This window comes from Lampetra planeri, chromosome 11 (assembly GCF_965212315.1).
Source record: "Lampetra planeri chromosome 11, kcLamPlan1.2.h2, whole genome shotgun sequence".
Classification (NCBI taxonomy): Eukaryota; Metazoa; Chordata; class Hyperoartia; order Petromyzontiformes; family Petromyzontidae; genus Lampetra; species Lampetra planeri.
This window is the reverse complement of record NC_136117.1, coordinates 14,273,323-14,283,873: the sequence shown is the minus strand read 5'-3', so window position 1 is coordinate 14,283,873 and position 10,551 is coordinate 14,273,323. Positions and strand designations below refer to the sequence as shown.

The following is a 10,551-nucleotide window of genomic DNA, read 5'->3' as shown; positions in this document are numbered from 1 at the left end:
TGACAATTCAGTGACACGTTGGAGAGCGGCTAATTAATTTACAACGCGACTCATTGCGGAGTCGTCTTGATATAAATAACCCCAACGCCGCCCCTGTGGGTGGCAAGGTGCCTCTATTTTAAGCGCTGACGTTCGCTCTGCGTTAATGAAACCCAATTCGTATGTGGGTCGCGCCTTGCTAGCACGCGTCTGCGGGTTGAGCCTAATGGTCAAATCACCGCTATTTTTAACTTTTTTCTTGAGCCCTGATTTCTTCCGCCCGGTGTTCCGTGTCGATGCTGGACTTTGTGCGTCATTTGAAAATGAAAAAAAAATTCATGGTAAATTTTTTGCAGCAACATTTCCGATGTTACTTTGCGTGAACGGTTTGTAAACACGGTTGTTTAATCGGTTGTTGTTGGATTACCGGTAACCGCAAGAAGAATAACGGTTACCGGTTTCGCCGTACGTTGTAACTATCTACAGGAGAAAAAAAAAACACGTGTCATTGTCACCTCTTTCACCGAGAAACGAAGTCAGCTGGAATGTCCAGCACGCTCGAGTCCATACATCGCCGGCTCGATGCCATCTCCCGGTGCAGCAGCTGAACCGTCGTGGCAAATTCCTTGAAAATCGTTGAGTTAAAAACTCACGAGCGGGCGGAGCGAGAGGAAAGAAAAGAGGCGGCACGGAGGAGCGATGGTCACGTTTCACCTTTTGTGATTTTTTTTTATTTTATTTTTCTCGTATTCGTGTTCAAAACGATGCAAGAGAAACACAAAAAACCAACGCGCGAGCCCCGCTAATTCCCAGCGGCATCGCAGCGTCGCGCCAATAGAAATAACCCCGCAGGTGCGGCGCTCATCACCGCGTCGGGGTTGGGGTTGGGGGGGTCACCGTACGCGCCCCCTCCCCATTGCCCCTAACGACACACGCGGAGCCCCGGGGTCGTGAGATCCCACCACCGCTTGTCAGACTCGCATCGCACACCGCACGAGAGGCGATTGTTTTTTTTCCTCCCTTTCTTCTAGACAGCAAACAACAACAAAATATGTGCAATCGTCACCAGAGGCGTCCCTAGAATCTGGGCGACCGCCCTGGGCCCCGCGCTTTGGGAGGCCCCCACGCGTTGACGTCGCGCTGTCAGATTGAATACTTCCGGTGTAGTTTGAAGGTGTCGGGGGGGGGGGCCAACACGGTGTGATTTGCCCCAGACCCCGCACCCCCCCCCTCTATGGACGGCCGTGATTGTTACCCCGCCAACCGCGTACCTTGCGCGTCACGCGATGACGTCACAGTAACCGCGTGACTAACGCACGTGGCCCCACCGCTCATCGCAGTCTCGTATAGAATACAACAGCGACCTGCTCGTACCCTGTCCAATTAAATATGAAATCGTTTACAAATATAGATATGTGTATATATATCAAATAAATATCGACCAGCAAAGTACAGTGAACTCTCGATTATCCGTGGGGGTGGGAGGCGGAAGGGGGGTAGATTATCCAGACTGCCAGTAAATAAATATGCAGGCTGTTTGAACATTGACCTGCCCCTCCTCACTCGTCGATGGCCAATTGGCTCAGTGCTCACGTGACCCCAAATGTATTGGCAGGCAAGTGAGCGATCGCTTTAAGCAACAATAAAAAAAGCCGGCGTCGTCAACAGCCATCCCATATTGTCATAGCCTCATTTGCATGTTTACTTAATTGGGAAACCCATAACTCTGGCGAGTCTCACCCCTTACTGCGCAAACCTAAATGTATTGAGACTGAGCGAGGCTTTTTTGGTAAACATCTGTAATTGTAACAACGTGTATTGTAACAGTCGTGGTTTTCGATTTGTCCGGATCAGCCCTCACCTCCACTGACTATTGTATCTGTATTTTATTGTGCTCGCTAACCCCGGAGAGCCTCAACGAGTCTCAAGACTCTTTTTCAGCCGGGTCCTGCCAAGTTTCCACAGGAGATGGGCCAACGTTGCGGCCGTGTGTGCTCGTGTGCGTCATCTCAGGTGAGTCATGCGCAGGTCCATTTTTTCAGTACTGGGGATGTTTTGGCCAATACCACTTAAATGTACAGGCTGGGGGAGAACATTCAAACTCCACAGAGGCGAGGAAGGCCTCTCTTCCTGTGAACCATGGTTGTTGCCCACCGTGCCACCGTCCTGCCACGCGATTACCCTGGAAAATCGAGAGGCGACTACATCAAGAGGCTGTCTGTACCGAGACGCACAGTACCATGCACGCTGTGTAGTTATTTATATCTCCCTAACAGATTTGTCCTATTGTAGGAAAACACAGTCACCAGAACAATGTACTGGAATCATGGCACCATAGGCACATACATTAATACTTATATAAAGGTTTGTAATATGTTTGTGATCGTATAGTCATTCAAATAACAGGCTCGATTAAAGTCGTGACGGGAGCTTTTCCCAACTGTCAGTGCTCGGAGAGGAAGGCGTCAAGATAGGGGCCGAGGATTGTTCATCCAGCAGTGGATTGACTGTGGCTGCTGCTGATGATGATGGCCTTCATGCATTTCTTGACGCCACGCTAGACATCTTTTTTCTCCAGAAAAGGGCCGGGCGAACGAAGCGTGACATCTTCCTTTCGTGTCAGAGACGGTGATAAAAAAAAAAACCCAGTTAAAGTATCGCTATCTACCTCGCCGTGTTCCTTGTTAATTCAGCAAAGCAGCCACTCCACACCAACTTCAGAGAGTTTAAATAGATTTCCCGGCATCTAAAGCATGGGAGTTTACCCGCACAATTGTCGCCCCATGTCTCTCTGTCATCGACTGACGTCAAAGTAAAACAAAATCAAACGCGTCTCGCCGCTCAACCGAGCCATCTCCATCGGCGGCCCTGAGCCAGGGGTGGAAGTTCCACGTTCCCATGACAGGGGCCAGTTTGTCAGCAGAGAGACCGCTGTTTAGTTGACACAAAGTGGTAGTTATTTTATTGACCGTGGAGGGATGTTGAAGATGATCGGCTGAGTCGATCCTTCGTGAGCGTCCATCGTTAACTCGTGACCCTTCGAGTTCTACAAGGTGGCCCACAAGTCAGGACACAAAAAGGTTATTTTATTTATTTAACACTGGCATTACAATATTTGAATTATTCATTATTTAAGTTAATATTTTATCTGTTATTATTAAATGTTCCTATTATTATTATTTCTGTGGGCAAATGCGTCATTTACAAATCTCGACCAAGAACCCGTAATGAGTTGAGATGAAACATAATTGATGAATGTTCAAAATGACACAGCTATCATCTTAAAACATACAAAGTCGTGAGTTCAAAAGAGAATTCATGCATCACGCATGAATATTAATGGGGTCAGTTTGAACATTTGTTAAAATTAATATAATAACCCCGTGTGTCCTGACTTTAGGTCCACCCTGTACATGAAGCACCATCACCACCACATTGCTGGCCACGTGGTGGCCAACAGAGGCGCAGTTGCAGAAACGATTATTGTACCTTACTTCTACGCTACCGCGTCTGTGGCCCACCGCCTCAACCAACCCGCGCCGACGTTACAGCGTGGTGACGTCTCATCAGGGAAGGTCCCCATCCAGCAGCGGATGGACAAAACGTCCGTACGTGGACGCGTACAAGCGCCGCAAAGGCCGGCCGATTAGGGGTCTGCCCAATTAATTAAATAAACACAGATGAGCAGAGAAACTAACGGCGCTGTCGTTGAAGAAACAACAACAGCAACAACAAAAACTCGACACGTTTGTTGCCAATGACATGTTGAGAAACGGTGGCCGTTCTTCGTGGTAAAAAGGACCGATTATAAACAGCAGCAGTCGCATCAACGGATCGGGAATTGAAACCACAAACATTCTGAATAACAATTCGTTGCCCGGGCCCCTTATTTTTTTATAACACCGCTAAGGCAGGCGTCCCTATAACCCACGCAACAATTAGACATAATGTAAATTGTTTACCCAGAAAAGCTTCCACTGATTCTTCTTGAGGCTCATTTTCAGGATCGTCTCCTGGTTCATTGGAATGTTTGGCCAACTCCATGAATGAGAGTCTGGATTCGTAAGGGAGGACACCGATAGACACCGGAGAAAACCCACCGCCCAATATGAGGAGATAACACTCAACACTGTCATGTGCTTGCCACACCTCGCAGCACCATGCCCACAACTCCTGGGAATCCCTGGTGGTCAACCAAGTCACGTGAACCCATTTAATACGACGTATGCCGATCCTTCGATACCAAAGTTGTCGTGAGCTCGAGTATCGATATTAAACGATAAATGATCGTACGCCTGACCGCTCACGTAACATTTAAGCCCACGTGGGTTAACGCAGAGGTGGAATCACGTGCGTGCGTCCTGACCTCATGACGTTAAATAAATAATAAAGATCCGTAATTAAAAACGACGAGTAAACTGATCAATAACCAACACTTGCGGTTGAATGCATTTCAAATTTCAGATAATATTGATTCATATTATCACGTCCCTGCTTAAGTTTTGGCAAAATCAATTTTCCTCGATCGACGCTCATTCGCAGGCGATCACCTTCACCCGTACATTTCGGCGCGGCGTCCGGCTTGCGATCTTTACAGCTCTCGTGCGTGGTTAGAACGCAGCCGTCACCTCCTGGTGGTGCGCGTTGGGCGTGATGTTTTCCGAAGGGCCGTAGGTAAATGTCACCCGTCAAGTCCACAACAAGTTGAGGAGTTCACTCCCCCAGCCCCGCCAGGGGCAACCGAGCGACCCCACGTGACTCCCCACGCACCACCTGACTCCCCACGCACCACCTGACTACCCACGCACCGCCTGATTCCCCACGCACCACAACCTGGGCGTGCTGTTGGAATCGAGCCGGTTACAATCCGCCGGGGCCATGCTGAGCCAACCTGGCATGGCTCAGCAGGCGCTGTGGGTAAGAACCAATCGTCTCTGTTTCACCAACACTCACATCAGCTGCCATGATCTAGCCAAGGCCTCTTAAGTCTCGGGCAGAATAATTAATTTATCGCCAGATCCAGGCAACGACATGGATTAGAATAATAATCGTTGGTGTGGATCATAGAATTTTACGTGGTACGCTCCAAGTCGATGGGTATTGAGAAGTCCGGATAATCGATGTGCAGATGAGAGGACCTCCACTCAATAGGAGTTGATTTTTCCTTCCATGCAGCGGAAATTGAAGTTCACCGCACACGAGATGCCGGTTCCATCTCGGCCGCCACTCGGCCATCGGATTTCTGAGCTGCCAGCGATGGTTTCGGATCGACAGGCGTAGTAATTATCATCATTATAATGATAACAATAATCGCTAGCGCCGTGACGCACCTCCGATTAGGACGGTTGGCTGCGTACGGTACGAAAGCAGCTCGACAAACGAGCTGCGTGCATGGTCCTTCACAGCCGGGGGAAGCAAAAAGAATACGAAAAGTAACAAAAAGCAACGGCGCGATCAACGTGAGCGGCTCGCGGCGGGGCACCGGGGCACCGGCGTCGCGTTCACGGCGGCGGCGATGACACCGCGAGCGCTCAACCACAACCGGCAGCGGCGTCTCGCGTAGCGCGCGCGGCTCCCTGCGTCCACAGCACGGTCCGTCCCTCCGTTTCTTGAGATCGCAGTCAGCTTAGTTTACACGTGTAACCCTAGCCCTGATCTTACACGTGTAACCCCAGCCCTGACCTTACACGTGTAACCCTAGCCCTGATCTTACACGCATAACCCTAGCCCACGCTGAGAGGTCAGCAAGGTCAGGTTGTTTAGCCTGGGTTTGTTTTCGTTCCTCAAGGACACTCCGCCATCCACGCGGCCACAACGCTCCGTCACAAGCCACCGCGTCGTGCCACGTGGGCGATTCTCTGCCGGATAAAATTCCGCTCTGATTTGCAATCGCCGTTGTGGATTACCGTTCTTTCACGGTCGTTAGTTTCGCCCCCGGATTTGGCAATCGGAGCTCGCGGTAAAATTACCGGAACAATTGCTTTCCATCGCGTCCTCTTGAGAGCAAAACAAGAGCAAGACATTCACGTTACCAGATCGGGGTTATGGACATAGTTTTCACAAAGCTGGAATCATATTTAGCCCGTTTGGGTCTGACCACAGCACCATTTGCAAATGCAAAGCCTAACAGATGCGCCGCTCACAATGTGATTCAAGCATCTGTTCCACTCTTTGACACCGTGATGAATGTAGCGGCCTCTAGTGGCTGGAGGGGTCAAATGAACCCGTGGACATACAGCACATAAGCAATTGTGGATTCTTACGCTCGTGATTGGACGCATGCAATTGTGAGCCTTGAGAATGAACGTCAATGTTGAAGGGATTCATCGTTACGCCCCAACACCGCCACCGTGGGCACGCTTTCTATCGACGTAATTCAACACGTTCGACAAAAGCTTAAATATACACTGCCAAGCATGGTGGTGTTCATTCAGACGCTGTCTTTCCGACAGACCTGTTCTTCACCTGAGGGCGGCTGCTTGCGTTGTGGCCGAAACATCGTGAGTATTGTATTTTATTATGTTTAATTTTTATTATTTTATTATTTCCCTTCTACGTGACTTTACCGAAAGAACCAAGAAGATGAAAATCACTGCCCATCGAAGAAAAGAAGGCAGCAAGCAAGATTTTGTGGCAACGTCTCTGCCAGAGAGGCGATCTTTCCCGATGTATTTGGTCCTCTTCAGGGCAGCGTTATTCCGCCGTTGAGCTTGTGCGCCACTGCCAACGCAGCGCCGCGGGTTTCCCAGAGACAAAATGTCACGCGGCGCGCTTCTGCCGAGCTCCTCCGGACGGGACTCTCGGCGCAGCACTCCGCGCACCTTACAGGAAGCGAGTCCATGACCCCTGGTACAACGCCGCTGAACAGAGACATAGTCATCTCACCGGGCCGTGGGATGGAAACTGTGGCTTCGCAGGACCCCCTTCCCCCCGTGACGGATTAAAAGTCAAATTAAGCACCGTTTTACAACGTTTTTACGACGCCTTTTAAGGCCGGTAAATTCTGTAAAAAAAAAATATTCCGTCCATTTTACCGAGCGGTAAACTGGGATTCTCGCTCGCTCTCAATAAATGCCACCGTTTGATTGATTGGCAATTTTATATTTTGTACCACATTCTTTCTACACAACCACGTAAAAAAAACACCAATGGCTCACCACAAGTTAATTAAAAATGCAACTGGGGGAGAGTGGAGGGGGGGGTGGAGGGTGACATAAATAAATAAATAAAGCACAGTTATTGGGCACTGCCGGTGCAGGCTAAAGTCCCAGCTGACACGTTGGCAGATGTCCCCATTTTCACGCGGATTTGGCAAAAAACGTCGCCGGGGAAGCGCCCACGTCGCCAAGGCCGTGACGCGGTGGTGGCGGCGGCGGCGGCACCGCCGCGGCTACGGGTCCCGCGCGGAGTTGGAGAACATGTGCTCGTTGTATTCGGACGACTCCTCGGGGATCTGCCCGGGGATGCGGAACCCGAGGGCGGCGATGTGGTCCAAGGCCCGCTTGGGCGTGGACGTGGCGAACGCGACGGGCGGCTCGGGCCCCCCCCCGACCACCACGGGGCAGCCGGTGCGCTGCAGGAACTGGAAGAAGTTCTCCTCCACCGAGCCGTGGCTGGACGGTCCCGGCGGCTCGTCCCTGGGCCAGGGGCCGGCGCAGCGGCACCGCGCCAGCTTCTTGAGCTCCTCGCGGATCTGCCGGTTGAGCCACCCGTAGAAGAACGGGTTGATGGAGAAGGAGGAGTAGGCGAGCCACGTGACCAGCGTCTCCGCCGACTCGGTGTCGCCCCGCCGCCCGCTCGTCGCCGCGTGCAGGTGGTAGGCGAAGTGCGGCAGCCAGCACACCACGAACTGCCCCACGAGGATCGCCAGCGTGACGGCCGCCTTGCCGCCGCCGAAGGCCCGCTCGGGCGAGATCCTGGCGGGCGGGCCGCCGCCGCTCGCCGACCCGGCGTTGCCCGCGGCGTCGCTCACGATGGTCGTCTGGCTGTTGAGCGACACGGAGCGCTGGCGCGCGCCGTTGGTCCACGAGGGCAGCGGGCCCTGCTGCAGCGCTGCGATGCGCGCCACCTTGAACACGCTGCAGTAGACCACGGTGACGATGAGGCCCGGCACCACGAAGCAGAAGACGCTGAACACCACCACGAACACGTTCTTGTACTCGCCGTCGCTCCAGTAGAGTGAGCAGCGCGCCGCCGGCGCGGCCGCGGTGCCGTTGACGGGCCACGGCGCGTCGGGGGTCGCGCGCCAGCCCAGGAGCGGCACCACGGAGGCGAGGCCGGACTCGACCCAGATGAACGCGAGCACGGAGACGGCCAGGCCGGCGCCCACGCGGCCCTCGTAGCGCATCGGGTGCACGATGTAGTAGTAGCGCTCCACCGAGATGGCCGACACAGAGAGGATGGAGGCGCTGATGAGGCACACGTTGAGGAAGACGTGCGCCTTGCAGAAGACGTCCCCCTCGCCGACGGGCGGCCCGCCGAGCGCGAGCGACACGGGCCGGCTCGACGCGATCGCCATGGGCATGAGCACGGTGGCGGAGAGCAGGTCCACCACGCACAGGTGCAGCACGAAGATGAACTTGCGCAGGGGCGGCGCGCGCAGCAGCACCACGAGCAGCGCCAGGTTGCCCAGCAGCGCGGCGGCGTTCAGCAGCGCCGAGAAGGCCAGGCCCACCGCGTCCCACGCACGCACGCCCTCCATGCCGCCTGGCGGGGGGCGCACGCCCTCCATGCCGCCTGGCGGGGGACGCGCTGCTGGCGCCGAGGCTCGGAGAGTCTCGCGTTCGTCTGCCGAGGCGATGCGCGAACGGACGAATGAGCGAACGAGAGAACGAGCGAATCAGTGAATGAGCGAATGAGTGAACGCGCGAACGATGGAATGAATGTCGATGACGACGCCGCGACGGAACCTTTCGAGAGGCAGCAGCGCTCGCACGAAAGTCTCGGTAGCGAGTTACTTGTAGGAGGTAGTTGCGTCGATTTTATGCGATTGCACCATATTCATTATTTAGCGGCCGAACTCTTCTCATCCGTGACAAAGAGGGGTTGCGGGCTTTTTCTGGCCCGACTTGCGATCTGACCAATAACCACCGGGAACCTCTCACTGCGAGGAGACTTTTAAGCCCCACAGGGGCCTGGCTGGCAGCCAGAATTGTAGGAGGAAGTGGGGGGGTCGTGTGCGAGCTCACAAAGCGGCACGAGCCAGGGACTCCGCAGGGCTGTCAATGGATTCATAAATTATGTCACGTGTATTCTTATTATTATTTATCACTTCAGATCAATAAAAAAATTTCAATGGCTTTCTTTACCGCTGCTCGGCCGAAATGCACTTTGCAAACGAACTAAGATGATAATAATAAAACTAAATTAATATCCTCTGTTGTCCAAACATCATTAACTCTTCGTGAGATGTAATCGTGTGTTAAATAATGAGCAGAGATGTGTTCACAATGGCACTTCGATGCAATTAGCCGTTCCTATATTTACACGGCGTGTCTCACACGCGGTACCCAGTGGATATTTCACGGAACCGATTAGCGTTATTATGCAACACGGAAGGTGCCGTTTTCGGTCACCTAAGAGAGGCCCTGCCCTGGATAAGACACACGTGCAACGCGTTGATTGAAAAACCCAGAGACAAGGCGGTTCGAATCCTGTGGGCTGCCCCGGTCACTACTGCGGATGGATTAACTGAAAATACAGTGGGCACTTAAAATTCCGTGAACCCATTGGGATTTGTGCAGGGCATTGCCTGCCGGCGTCGCGGTCCAAATTTGCCAAATCTGGAAAATCACTCGCAAATTGCCTAATCTGGTAAAACCACAGTGCCACTGTGACAGCCTTGCGCTATCAGAATGGCACGAATAACAAACGTGTTAATTACATCATCACCACCACCACGGAGAGAAATAAACGGACTTAGGAGATGCATACCCACCGGATGGAATTGCCGTCGTCTTGACACTGCCACACCGAGTGACGTCGTCGTTATTAAGTGATGTCGGCGGTGCAATTGTACCGGGGCCCAAGTTGCCCAGAGGGAATTTTGGGAGAGTGGGAGAGGGGCGGGAGGGAATTGGACAGGGTGGGGGCCACATTTCATTCCTGGCACCAGGAGCCGTGCCAAGCACGATACGCCACTTGAGGCACTGTGGCGTCAAGACGCGGGCACAGGAATGGACCCCCTTCTCGAGGGTTCCACCAGAAAGCAGGCACGCAACGAGGGAGGTGTTGGAGTGGGTCCCGCACCACCCAACCTGTCCCTTTGGCCCAGCCAAGCTCACTCTCCCCAGCACACTGGACCCCCCCATACTTAACCTCGACTGTCGCCCCCCCGTCCCCCCCCGCCCCATCCAAGGGGAGCCGCAGCCGGGCCTGCCAAAGATGTGGCGTGGCGGTCACGAACTCTCCGACGCATGACGCACACAACGGCGAGGCAGCGGAGCGAGCATGGCTGGCGGCGCTCACCGTGGCCGCGTGCGAGTGGGGGCCGCGGGCGGTGCGCGCCCGCCGTGCCGTCTCCGCCGCGGCACCGCCGAGACTCGGGGGACGGCGGCGGAGGAGGTGGAGGGC

At 53.7% G+C, this 10,551-nt stretch overlaps 1 protein-coding gene across 1 annotated transcript; it reads right to left on the bottom strand.

The window, feature by feature from the left end:
* Nucleotides 1–677: 677 nt before the first annotated feature.
* LOC144721367 (G-protein coupled receptor 61-like) lies at nucleotides 678–10,236 on the bottom strand. Its single transcript, XM_078598933.1, has one exon. It carries the CDS (start codon nucleotides 8,708–8,710, stop codon nucleotides 7,370–7,372), a length of 1,341 nt encoding a protein of 446 aa, XP_078455059.1. The 5' UTR covers nucleotides 8,711–10,236; the 3' UTR covers nucleotides 678–7,369.
* Between the last annotated feature and the right edge of the window lie 315 nt (nucleotides 10,237–10,551).